At 48.3% G+C, this 13,845-nt stretch overlaps 1 protein-coding gene across 1 annotated transcript; it reads right to left on the bottom strand.

Moving 5' to 3' along the window:
- Nucleotides 1–3,733: 3,733 nt before the first annotated feature.
- Nucleotides 3,734–12,634, bottom strand: SPCS2 (signal peptidase complex subunit 2). The gene is made up of 5 exons (XM_056858823.1): nucleotides 12,507–12,634; nucleotides 9,093–9,204; nucleotides 6,435–6,595; nucleotides 5,333–5,467; nucleotides 3,734–3,943 (listed from the first exon to the last, which is right to left on the bottom strand). The coding sequence occupies exons 1-5, from the start codon at nucleotides 12,632–12,634 to the stop codon at nucleotides 3,757–3,759; spliced, it is 723 nt and encodes a 240-aa protein (XP_056714801.1). The 3' UTR covers nucleotides 3,734–3,756.
- Nucleotides 12,635–13,845: the final 1,211 nt, after the last annotated feature.

Genomic DNA, 13,845 nt, shown 5'->3' with positions numbered 1-13,845 from the left:
AAGAAAAGGCAGACTTGTTAGGGTTGCCAGGTCCTCCCTGGCTGCCGGTAGGGGATGGGTGTGTGTGTAGGATTGCCAACTCCAGGTCTTGAAACTCCTGGAGATTTGAGGGTGGAGCCTGGGGAGGGCAGGGACCTCAGTCGGGTACAGTATAGTCCACCCTCCAAAGCAGCCATTTTCTCCTGGGGAACTGATCTCTGTAATCTGCAGATGAGCTGTAATTCCAGGGCATCCCCAGGTCCCACCTGGAGGTTGGCATCCCTAGCACTGGTTGCATCTCCAAAGCTTTAAGATACTCCCAAGAACCCCTCCTGATATCTCATCAAGGGCAACAGAGAGCTGGGAACTGGCTCCTTCCAACTGGCGGCCAGCGGGGGCTTAAATCTACCCCAAAGTACTTGCTCTTCTGAAATCTCTGCCCCGCAAGGCCACACTGTGACTATTGGGGGAAGAATGAGAATGTACTCTGCACATGCTGAGACACACTCTGGTCCTTTTACGAGCTCCAGTACCAAGCTCTGGAACTGAAGACAGGGCCTTGACCATTGTGGTCATGTGAGCCATTAACGAAAATTACATGGCTTTTGGAGAACTGATGTGGTTTAGTAACTGCCAAGTAATTAATCAGACATGGACCACTGCATTTAAAGGTGGTGTGTGTGTTTTGATGCCAAGTCACAGCGGACTTATGGCAACCCCATAGTGTTTTTAAAGCAAGAGACGTTCAGAGGTGGTTTGCCATGGCCTACCTCCACGTCACGCCCCTGGTATTCCCTGGAGGCCTCCCATCCAAATACTTGCCAGGGTCAAGGCTAAGAGTGTGCGACTGGCCCAAGTTTCCACAGCAGTGGGGATTCGAACCTGCGTTTCCCAGTTCCTAGTCCGACACCTTAACCACTATACCATACTGGCTCTCGTCTTTAATGGGGGCTTGGAAATATTTCCTTTAGAAACCTTATATGCCACCATTCTAGAAACTGCTTGAGGTAGGCTTACAATGTAAAAAAAATCAAAAATATAATTAAAACTACGTACTCAAATAAAACCAACCCAGCTAACAATAACATATCCTCAATCAAACCAACACGAGCAGAGAAAACGTCCAAAAATGACTGATGCGGCATGCTTCTCCCGATGTCCTTATGGGCAGAATTAGGCAGGGGATTGTTATAAGCAGCCTGGACCAGCTCTACGCTTGCATGACGCAAGCCAAAGGGGTTACCCCACCCCATTGAATCCTCACAAGTGTGACGCAAGCAACAGGAAGCCCAAGGCAGAGAGGAGGCAAAGACCTCCCCATTGTAGATATTAAGCACGGCCGTCCCCTTCCCCTTTTGAATGGCCAGGTTTCAGCGGCACTGCCCTTGATTCCAGGGCCTCTGCTCCCTGACTGGAGAACTTTCTTCTAGCTCTGGAGCCCTCTAATTTTTTCCTTTTATATTCTGCCACCTGGTGGTTCCCATACATTATCCCATTGTTTCTGCTCTATGGACAGATCTGTTCTGCCAGCAGTAACAGCATTATTTTGGGGAGTGGAATTTATTTCCCCTCCATAATCCATTCATTCTTCTTACTCTCTTCCAAAAGTGGAATTTCTCTTTGTAATTTTGTTACACCTCTATGCACTGTCTTGTCATTTCAGCCCTTGCAGGGTTGTTTTTGTTGTTGATGTTACAGACCACAGGACAGAGGCCTAGCAAGATAGGAAGGTGTGGGAAGACCTCACCTGCCTCTGAGCATCTGCAGAGGGAAATTCTGCAAAACCTTCCTCTCTTAGAATTTATCTTTGATCAAAATGGAAATGATTCGAAACTTACTCCTAATTCCTAAAAGGAGGAAAAGAAACAGATTGTTGGATTTCAGGGAGAAATTAGATGAAGAGGGATTAAGAGAATTTCTCTTTAACGATACTAGGTGAAGGCATTTTCCTCTTGCAGTAGCTCTTCCTGAATGCAAGAGAGGAACATCTTTGTCAGAGGATTTATGTATTGTCAGATTTGTCTGACTTTGCTATTACAATATATTGCATGCTATGACAGCAGGAGGAATGAGGACCAATCTCTTCCATCTTTCAGGCCCAAGACCATTCACACCATAGAATTCCATTAACTTTGGTCGTTTATGCATGGGAGTTTTACCTGAGGTTCGATGCTTGCTGGACCCACACTTTCCTGTTGGGAATCTCTGCACCAGCGGTCTCCAAGCTCAAATCAAGTCCCGCCCCTTTAAATACTGCTTTATAATTGGCTTACTTCACAGTGCTCACTGTGAGAGAAGATTCCCCCCCACACAAACCCAATTGCCAAATAAAAAAACATTTTAAGAACATAAAAAAACAGAGCAATCTGAAAAGGGAGCGTGGGGAAGAAATCCTAGCCTGTTTTAAAAATATTTTCTTCTGCTCAGAATGAGCTCCGAGGATGAAGTATTTCAATCCTCTGAACATCCTGCTTTGTAATTGGCTGTGAGAGAAACCAAGCTTGCGTGCCCCGCATTTTGCCTTATGCACGGGGATTTTACCTGGGATTTGCTCAGGCAAGATGAAAGAGTCAGGTTAACAGAGGAATGGGAAGATCCAGACATTGCGAGGGCTGGCAGCAAGGTCATCTCTAATGGACAGAAAACTCATGCAGAACTCCAAGGAACAACCGAAACAGACCCAGGGTGAACATGAGTTAAAGTACCCATGCATAAATGACCTATGTATGGGTGTGAAAGTTGGACCATGAAGAAAGCAGACAGAAAGCAAGTAATTTGTTTGAACTGTGGTGTTGGAGGAGAGTTTTATGGATACCATAGACCGCCATAAAGACAGATCAGTGGGTTCCAGATCAAATCAAGCCTGAACTCTCCCTGGAAGCTAAGATGGCTAAACCGAGGCTATCATACTTCGAACTTAACTCACACACACAACATGGAGTTCATGCGATCCGTTCTTAGGCAGAGATGGCACTAGCAAAAAACTACCCGACGATGCACCCTGGGAGGCCCCACCCATTAACACATCGACGCTGTTTTCAGTTTCCTTTTATTGGAAAAAAAATAAATTTTAGAAAATGGCAGTTGTATAAGGGATAAAAGGAAGAGATATTTCAGCATGGGGGGAAAATGCACCATATGAGAATGACACACAGGTGGAGTGAATTTTAAACAGCCCTCCTTCTCCTTCGAACCCTGACAAAATGCCTTCTCCCCGAAACACCCCGACAGACTTATCTTCCTTCATAGCCAGCTTACTCCTCCCCCAGTCCTCCCCGCAATCAATAAAATGCTTTGTTGTTGTTGTTTTTAAAAAACCTCTCTTCCTTTCCTGATAAATATAAAAATAAAGAAAACTTGCTGACAAATAGTACTGGACTGAACACGCTTGTTTGCCCTGAATTCCTAATGTAAAAAGTAACCGCCCTCCCCCATCGGCCATGTTTATGTGCTGAATCCTACAGTTCTCTTATAAAACACAGAATTTAAAAAACAGTAAATCAGACCCAGGATCAAGCAGTACCTCTCTGTCCCAAAAGTCCTTGGCAATTCTACGGTAACAAGTCAAGTAAGATCTTAAGACCTGCAAAAAAGGCAAAGCAGGCCTAGCAAGACTTTTGCTCCTGTTTTTCTGGAGGGAGGGGAAAGGGAAAAGAGAGAGAGAGGGAGAGAATGGTGGGGGGGGGGTTTCAGGACAAAAACAGAGGCTAACATTCGTTGCTATTTTGCTTTATTGGCTTTATCCTCCCGGCAGGAAGGTAGAGACTCCAACACAGCCTACTTGGTCTTCTTTTCCGTCAGCAGGCTGTCGTGCAGCTTGGAGACTTCCGGCTCAAAGGCCTCCATGATTAAGGTGCCGTTGCCGTCTAAGAATTTGGCAATGGACCGGGTGAACTCCGCCTCCCTCTGCTGCTTGGTCCTGCCGCTGATGAACGTCATCTTCAGGGTGTATTTATCGTCGAACCTGCACGGGAAGGAGGTCAGAGTGAGAGGGCGCTGGGGACAGAGCGGGCGCGACTCAAATCCCTTATCATGGCCCAAGTGGGCCGGTTGAGAATCCTTGTGATCTTCATTCAGAAGAAGAATTGGTTTTTATACGCTAACTTTCTCTACCACTTAAGGAAGAATCAAACCAGCTTACGATCTCCTTCCCTTTCTCTCCCTACAACAGATACCCTGTAAGGTAGGTAGGGCTGAGAGAGCTCTAAGAGAGCTGTGACTAGCCCAAGGTCACCCAGCTGGCTTCATGTGGAGGAGTGGGGAAACCAACCCAATTCACCAGATTAGCCTCCAGCGCTCATGTGGAGGAGTGGGGATCAGATTCCTCCACTCCAAACCACCGCTCTTAACCACTACACCACGATGGCTCAGGAAGTTCCCGAATTGAGTTGCTATGCTTCTGTGCCCCCCACCTCCTTCAACCTTGCCTGGAGATGAGAGTCTTTATCTAAAGCCTCATTAGTCATGCCATCCAAGTGGGGACACGGTCTCCAATGGCTTGTTCCAACTGGGTTAAATCCAGGTTAAGAAGTCCGGCTGGTAGCAAGGAAGGAAGGAAACCCCAGCCCACCTAGAGATCCCAATGGAGCTTTGCCACATTCTCTGTTTCCTCGCTTGTAAGTTCCCGTTTCTTTCGGGGTGTGTGTGTGTGTCCAGTTCTGCATGTGTTTTGCCCCCTCTAGTGGTTAACTGGATAGCAAACAAGTTTATAAAGGTAAAAGGTAAAGGTAGTCATCTGTGCAAGCACCGGGTCATTCCTGACCCATGGGGTGACGTCACATCCCAATGCTTACTAGGCAGACTTTGTTTACGGCGTGGTTTGCCAGTGCCTTCCCCAGTCATCTTCCCTTTACCCTCAGCAAGCTGGGTATTCATTTCACCGACCTCGGAAGGATGGAAGGCTGAGTCAACCTTGAGCCGGCTACCTGAAACCGACTTCCGTCGGGATCAAACTCAGGTTGTGAACAGAGCTTTTGACTGCAGTACTGCAGCTTACCACTCTGCGCCATGGGGCTCATAAACCAGTTTATACCCAGTGTAAAAACCTGCAGTTTAAATCTGCAGGGAGATGTGCTGGATATAAACTTGTTTTGACCCCTCTAGTGGTGGATTCTATATCAAACATGTGTGGAACTGGATCCCCCTCGCCCCACCCCCAGAAACAGGAACTTACAAGCTTCCATCCTCAGATACGAATTGGAATGGAAATCCCAGGGTCCTTATATCCCAGTCATTAGGAGGGAGGGGTATTGCAAAGTAGGAACTCAGGATGCAGAGGTACAATGCCCATAGGAATCAGTTTGATTAGAGCAGAGGGGAAATGCTTAGGGGCAGAAAATAGAGACAGCTGTACCGCTTCAAGCTTGAGGAGAGCTGACAGATGTCATCAGGATCCATCCCCGCCGGATCCTTCCTGTGAGCTACCAGGAAGATGCTCTTCTCCTTGTACGAGGTATAAATGGTCAGAATGCCCATCATCACAAAATATGTGGGGCGGCGTTAAAGAAAGACATTGAGCAGCAGACAGGAGTCTATCTAGCACCTGAAGCTTATGTCCCTATTCAGGGCCTGAGCCCGGGACATGGCTGAAAGGCTATGGGGCTGGACTCACCCCCCCACACACACAATTTCAGAAGGGGAGCAACACATGCCAGGGCAGACTATCAGGCAGATTGTCTGTGAATACACTTAGGTAAAACATTTCTGACCAAACACACACGGAGTTACAACAAAGTTTAAAATGTGATGAAGGAAAAAAAGAAAAGAAAAAGAAGAAAAAGAAAAAGGGGTTTTCTTAATCCCCCAAAATTAGGGGTTTTCATACCAAGTTTTCAGGTATGAAATTCTGAAGGTGCAGCCTCAGGACCTCTTTCCTGGTCACGGTCCCGATCGCAGGCCCACCCTCCTGGTTGTCCTTTCACCCTGGAAATTCCTCCCCAAATCTAAGAGCGTGCAGACTGACGCCCTGCGAAATGCATCAGGAGCTTTGTGGAAGCTCAAAGGAACTCTTCTCGATTGCTTCTCCTCTTCTGCCTTTCTCATCATTGGGACCCTTACAAAGATTGTGGCGGAAAGTGCCGTCAAGTCACACCGCGTAGGGTTTTCAAGGCAATAGACATTCAGAGGTGGTTTGCCATTGCCTGCCTCTGCATAGTGAGCCTGGTATTCCTTGGAGGTCTCCCACCCAAATACTAGCCAGGGCCAACCCTGCTTAGCTTCTGAGATCTGACAAGATCGGGCTAGCTTGGACTGTACGGGTTAGGGCTTTACAGAGATTACAATAATGTAAAATAATTTTTTAAAAGATCATTTATGGCAACTGTGCACAGCAGGAATTTGGTGCCGAGAAGCAGGGCCGCTTTGGCAATATCCCTCTGAGCACAAACCAGGCCCAGCCCAGACAGCAAAGCCGTCAAAGGGGCCCCAGTGAAATGCAGGCCCGTAGCAAAGGATATGATATGACACAGACCGCGAGGACCGGCTTTGATTCGGGGAAGGGGTGAAGGTAATCCCATATTAAAGCCACTATGGCAAACAGGCAGGAGATGGTGCAAATGATGAGGCGGCCATCGATCAGGCAGAAGTTCTCCACGTACTTATACTTTTCTAGGAGGACCTAGAAGAGAGAGAAAAACAAATCACAAACACACTCGTAAATGCTTAGGGCTGTTTAGCTTGGAAAGAAGGCGGTTAAGGGGAGACATGTTGTGTGTGTGTTTAGTCTCAGTTTAGTCATTTTAGCTTCTAAGGTCAGTGCAGGCTTGATTTGATCTAGAACCCACTGATATGTTCTTTTGGCAGTCCACGGTATCCGTAACACTCTCCTCTAACACCACATTTCAGAGGAATCTACTTTCTTCCTATCAGCTTTCTTCATTGTCCAGCTTTCACACCCATACATAGTAATAGGGAATACGATGGCATGAATTAACTTCATCTTGGTGGCCAGTGACACATCCTCACACTTAAGAATCTTTTCTAGCTCAATCTCCTTCTGATGCCATATGATATGATACTGCTGAAGCTGGAGGGTGACAGATTCAAAACATAAAAGGAAGTATTTCTTCACACAATGCATAATTAAACTCCCTGCCCCAGGATGTGGTGATGGCTGTCAATTTCGAAGGCTTTAAGAGGGGGGTGGACATGTTCATGGAGGAGAGGGCGATTCATAGCTGCTAGTCAAAATGGTGAACAGACTGGTGGATTTGGGGGACCTTGGTCTGATCCAGCATGGCATTTCTTATGTAGATGATCCGAGAGCCAGCGTGGTGTAGTGGTTAAGGTGTCGGACTAAGATCTGGGAAACCCAGGTTTGAACCCCCACTCTCCCATGGAAGCTTGCTGGGAGACCTTGGGCCAGTCACACACTATCAGCCTCGACCCTGGCAAGTATTTGGATGGGAGACCTCTAAGGAATACCAAAGGTGTTATACGGAGGCAGGCAATGGCCAACCACCTCTGAACGTCTCTTGCCTTGAAAACCCTACATGGTCGCCATAAGCCAGCTGTGACTTGATGGCACTTTCCACCACTACTAAGTTAAGGCCAAGAGAGCATGAACGGGACAAAGGTGTGAGGATGTGGACAAGAACCATGGAGGTTGAAGAAGAAAAGTTGGTTTTTATATGCTGACTTTTTCTACCACTTAAGGGAGACTCAAACTGGATTACAGTTACCTTTCCTTCCCCTCCCCACAACAGACACCCTGTGAGGTAGGTGGGGCTGAGAGCTGTGACTAGCCCAAGGTCACCCAGCTGGCTTCATGTGGAGGAGTGGGGAAGCCAACCCAGTTCACCAGATTAGCCTTCACCCCTCATGTGAAGGAGTGGGGAATCAAACCTGGTTCTCCAGATCAGTCCACCGTTCTTAACCACTATCTCATGCTGGCTCCCAGCTGGTGGCCCATACCACCTTCTGGTGTGACTTTGGGGCTTCCTGGCTACTAAACCTGACCGGGTGGCGGCGTGGCTGACTTTCCTTTTAATGTTTTTTTAAATATGCATTTCTATTACGTATAATTTTAATTTATGAGCTGCCTTGCTGCCCCACATGAGGGCAGAAAGGCAGGGTATAAATCTTGTCAATAAAATACATAAAGGTCACTCAGTTACCTTTGGGCAAAGTGAGAATCTGAGCCCAGGCCTCGCCAATCTAACCATTGTACTACACTGGCTCTCCACCCGGGTTCTAAGCTTAAGAAAAGGCCCACAACGTTTGGTGGGCAGGAGAGAAGGAATGCTCACAGCGGCAAGAGGGCTGAACTGAAGGATGACTGAACTGACAGCGTTTGCACGGCAAGGGCAGAGTGCCTTCCAAGCCAAACAAGAAGCTTGGAGTTATGTCTGGGGAAATCCACTTCAGGAGGAGGGTTGACAGATCCGTGTGACAGGAAAGAAACTGGGATTACCCAAATTACTTTGAGCTGACTATAATGAAGAGAAGGCCAACAAGTAGGAATCAGAACAGCCAGTGTGATGTAGAATGTTATTTTTGGATGGAATGTTTTTGCATCAGTATTAAGATGAACAATATTAAATAGAAAAACAGAAATTAAAATCAGTAACAGTCAATAATAATATAGTATTCATAGTTCTTAAATATAGTATCCATTAAATAGATTTTATTAATAATAATCAAGAGGTTAGCAATTGATATGATAGGTGTAGGCACACTTTGGAAGTGTGGAATTTCAGTATGTATGGGTTGTATGTATGTTTGTGGTTTTTGTTTTGTTGTTTTATGTTTAAAAATAATTATTATTTTTTTAAAAAAGAACAGCCAGTGTGGTGTAGTGGTTAGGAGTGGTGGACTCTAATCTGGAGAACAGGGTTCAATTCCCCACTCCTCCACAGGAAGCCTGTTGGGCGACCTTGGGCTAGTCACAGTTCTCTCTGAACTCTCTCAGCCCCACCTATACCTCACAGGGTGCCTGTTGTGGGGAGGGCAAGGAGTTTGTAAGCCGCTTTGATTCTCCTTAAAAGGTAGAGAAAGTTGGCATATAAAAACCAACTTTTATGTGAGAAGTGACCAGAACACACAGATACTAGCAAAGGTGTGTGTGTGTGTGTGGGGGGGGGGGGTGTTGGTTGAAAGGATGGGCTGGAAGGTACCTTTTTGGCAGAGTCGTCCAAGGAATTCTTCACCGCTGACCCATCCCACTTGTCCACTTTGACAGGCTTGTCGTCGATCTTCCACTGCAAGGCAGAGTGAGAAGAGTCACTTCTACGCACGCCGTTCCCACAGCGTCAACCACTCCTGCCGCAAAGTTCTCTCGTCTGACATAATTGTACCTCTTACGCTGAAACACAGCTCCTCCTCCGAAGAGGCTTGTGTCCTGCTCCCAGGTGACACATCTACCCCACCATCCGCCTTGCCTGCCCCGAAGGTTATTAGGCTTTTGCCGAAAACGCCATAGCTAGGAGTAGCTTTTATAAAAAATAGGTATTGAGCACCTTTCTCACGGGACACAGGCGCTTCACATACGCAATGGAAATAACCCTGAGAGAAACACTGCGAAGCAGATCACGGCTATCGTTCTCCCAGAAAAGGTTCAGCGAGGCTGGCTTCCCCAGGGCCTTTCGGGGCTGCCTGCCAGCTCCGCTCTACTCAACTGTTGGTAGAGATTCACTGGCACCAATTGTGTGAGCAACCGTGAGGAATTGTGTGATTCCCAGTAAAAATCGTCTAAGGGGGCCCTTCTCCGGGTGTCCTGGGCCTGCAGAAGATAGGTGGGTGGCAACTGGGGAAAGGGCTTTTCTGCGGTGGCCCCCCCATTTGTGGAATTCTCTCCCAAAATACACCTGTGTATTGCCTTCTCTCTCTTTTTGCATTTTATCGGTAAAGAATGTTTTTAAATGCCCACATCTTTTCAAAACACAGTTTAAACAGCCGCCCTTTTCAAAACACAGCTTAAATAACCGCCCTGAGTCCTGCTATGCAGCAGGAGGCAGGATATAAGTGTAATAAATAAATAAATTAATGCTGACATTAAGGAACAAAAGAGAATTGAGCCTGCCTATAAAATAACCAAGAAAAAGCACCAGGAAGGGACGACAAAAAACAGTGTCACACCCACAAAGGCAGCAGGTTAAGGACCAAACAGAGCAGCAGACTTCAGCCGAACACACCACTCCATTAAGCAAGGGGCAAAGTCATTAGGCAGCTTTATTGTAGGTATCTCGATCTGGATTTGCTGGACAGCGAATTGGGATTACTAGCATTCGAGAAAAAACAAAACAAAAGTGCCAGCCAATCAGAGCCGTCCGCTTCAATTTCCTGTAGAAGCTTTTCAGTAATGAGAACATCTGATGTTTTGGAACACTGCTTTCAGGGTTGGCTTTTAGGCACCATGGCCCATTACTTTTTACTGAATTCACTGTGTTCCTATCAAGGCAGCTGCCATAGGACTCCTAGACAGTCCCCTCTACATAAGAAAAACCATCAAGTCCAGCAGTCTGTTCACACAGTGGCCAACCAGGTGCCTCCAGGAATCCCACAAGCAAGACAACTGCAGCAGCATCTATCCTGCCTGTGTTCCACAGCGCCTAATATAACAGGCATGCTCCTCTGATCCTGGAGACAATAGGCATGCATCATAACTAGTATCCATTTTGACTAGTAGCCATGGATAGCCCTCTCCTCCATGAACATGTCCACTCCCTTCTTAAAACCTTCCAAGTTGGCAGCCATCACTACATCCTGGGGCAGGGAGTTCCACAATTTAATCATGCATTGTGCGAAGAAATACTTCCTTTTATCTGTTTTGAATCTGTCACTCCCCAGCTTCAGCAGATGACCCCGCGTTCTGGTATTATGAGAGAGGGAGAAAAGCTTCTCCCTGTCCATTCTCTCCATACCATGCACAGCCCACCCAGGCACTGGCCAGACCCAAACCTCCATCGCCTGCCCTCCGGCACTAAACACATGAAGCTGCCTTATACTGAATCAGACCCTCGTTCCATCAAAGTCAGTATTGTCTGCTCAGACCGGCAGCGGCTCTCCAGAGTCTCAGGAAGGTCTTTCGCATCATCTGCTTGACTAGTCCTTTTAACTGGAGATGCCGGGGATTGAACCTGGGACCTTCTGCATGCCAGGCAGACGCTCCACCACTGAGCCACAGCCTGGCTTCCCAGTTTCCTCCATATTATTGCATTCAGCTTCCCATTACCTGCTACACGCTGGAAACGAGGAGCCTAAATGAGACCGGAGGCAGAAAAGGCAGCCTCCAGGGTTTGTTTTTAGGCACCACGCCTCGTTACTCCTTAATTTATTTATTGCATTCCTATCAAGAAGAAGAGTTGGTTTTTATACCCCGTTTTTCTCTGCCTTTAAGGAGTCTCAAATCAGCTTACAATCACCTTCCCTTCCTCTCTCCACAACAGACACCTGGTGAGGCAGGTGGGACTGAAAGAGTTCAGAGAGCTGTGACTGGCCCAAGGTCACCCAGCAGGATTCAAGTGGAGGAGTGGAGAAACCAACCCGGTTCACCAGATTAGAGTCTGCTGCTCATGTGGAGGAGTGGGGAAATCAAACCCAATTCTCCAGATCAGAGCCCACCACTCTTAACCACCACACCACACTGTCTCAGTGAGGTTGGGTCACCCAAAAATAAAATATGCACTGAATATATAAACAGAACACCATCAGTTTTTAAAGGATTTCTTCCCTGTAAAATGCCAGCAAGGGCACAGGAAGGGGGAGAAGAAAGGGCAACCGCACCCATGAAGGAGCTGGGTCCAGCACCCTCCAGGATCAGGGCAGGGGCCCATCAGCACCCTAACGGCTGCCAATTTGATGCCCCATGGCAAGCTTACAACGAAGGCGTGAGGAAGACAGCATCCCCTCCCACATCGCTAGGCCCCAACAGCAAGGACCCTGAACCTGGAAGTTCCCTGTATCCATTTCAGTTAGTATCACCACGTGTCGTCCACCTCGATAAAATATAGGTAAATAAATATCCACGGGGTGATCTTTCTTGCACCGATCCGACCCATCTGCAATTTATTGTTCAGAAAAAAATTCATGTGCCACCACGCCAGGCAGCTGCTCAAGGCAGCTCGGGAAACGAAAAAATAAAACAAAAAACATTTTTAAAGCATTTTTAAAAACGCACAACAGCTTTGCTGCAGCCGCACAACGATTTCCACCTGGTTCCGCATCGAGCCTCTCCAGCCAGATGCTTTTCCAGGGAGTTCCCCAAAAACCCACCGAGGGAGCCTCCTTTCACCGCTGTCCCGTGCATGGGGGATACACAGATACACTGCCTCTGGTCCTGGAGGTTTCATTCTACAGATCTGTGCCATCCTAATCCCCCTCCTCCTTCATTTCAGGCTTTTATAATTGTGCACAAAATTTTCTTCACCGTTTTTTTTTTTTTTTTGGGGGGGAGGCAGTTTCCGCAAAGAACCTCACCCTACGGCAACGCCACCCCTACACCCTGTGGCGGTGAGTTCCGCAGGCTCAGCCCGCGTTGGGTGCAGCGGATGCGCCTAAGAAGACCCAGCTCTCCCAGGCAGCCTCGTCACGCCAGCGGCATTCTCCCAGGACCGGTGCCCGCCTGCCCCGCTCGAGCCCGGACTACCTTGTCCAATATCCCATTCCTATTAGCGCCGCTGCCGCCTCCTCCGCTAGCGCCGCCACCTTTTGCCGCCATCTTGTCTCTTCCTTTCCCACTTAGCGACCTGTTCGCTGCTGATTGGCTGCGGGGGATCGGCGCGCAAGGGACGGCGGGACTTATAGTCCCGAGGGATTCTGGGTATGCGGGGTAAGGGAGCGCGTCGTGGGCTGATGTGAACAACAGAAGATGGAATTGTGGGAAGGAGGGCGAAACAATGGAGGGTTGTGATCTCCGCGCTCCGGGGCATTCTGGGAAATGTAGTTTCCGCGCCGCCTCTGGAGAGCCGCATCCTCGTTGTCATGGCGACCGAGGGGGAGGGCGAGGAGGCGGCGATGGCAGCGCGCTTGTAAGGTGGGAGAGGAGGGGGGAGGAGACGGGAGAGAGCCCCCCCGAAGTGGGGGGGAAAGGGGGGGTCTCTTCCAATTGGGGGGCAGGGGCTGCCCCTCTAGCCACTGGAGGACCCAGAACTCTATGGTTCTTTTAACTTTCTCGCTACCCCCTTTCCGTCTTCCTCAGACCCTGATAGCTTGCCTCTGCTTAGGACCTCCCATTCAATACATCTCCAGCTCCTTCTAGCTGCGGGAGACCTGGGTTCAAATTCTCCCCCATCAAGCTGGCTTGGGCCACTCACTCTGTCGCATGGCCTAACCTACCTTACAGGGTTGGTGTACAGATACAGTGGGGTGGGGAGGGGGGAGCTGCACATGGTGCACTGAGCTCCTTGGAAAGAAAAAATGATAAAAATTGTAATTGGTAAGAACAAAATGGGTAGAGAGTGTAAGTTAGTAGGGTTGCCAACCTCCAGGTGAGACGTGCAGTTCTGGAGTGACAGCTGATCTCCAGGCCACACAGATCAATTCCCCTGGCAGCTGCAGAGGCAGCTGTGGTGTCACACCGCAGTTGAGCTCTCTTCCCAGACTCCACCTCCCCCGGGCTCCACCTCCAAATCTCCAGGAATTTCAGTACCCAGAGTTGGCTACCCTGGACTGTAAGTATGGGGCTAGCATCTTTCCCTGGAGGGTCTTGCTGGAGAATAAGGTGGCAGGGGCATAAGGTGATGAAATGGACTGGACCGCTTCAGTTTGCAGGTGGAAAGTCATGTTTTTAAAGGGTCCCCTGCAAAGAGGAAATCAGCAACCTCAAGCAAAAAAAAACCCTGCATTGTGCAGGGGGTTGGACTAGATGACCCTGGTGGTCCCTTCCAACTCTATAATTCTATGAAAGAGAAATGGGAAGACCCTTTCTCC

This window comes from Euleptes europaea, chromosome 12 (assembly GCF_029931775.1).
Source record: "Euleptes europaea isolate rEulEur1 chromosome 12, rEulEur1.hap1, whole genome shotgun sequence".
In the NCBI taxonomy this organism is placed as follows: domain Eukaryota; kingdom Metazoa; phylum Chordata; class Lepidosauria; order Squamata; family Sphaerodactylidae; genus Euleptes; species Euleptes europaea.
The sequence above is the reverse complement of the archived record's forward strand: the minus strand, read 5'-3'. Positions and strand labels throughout refer to the sequence as shown.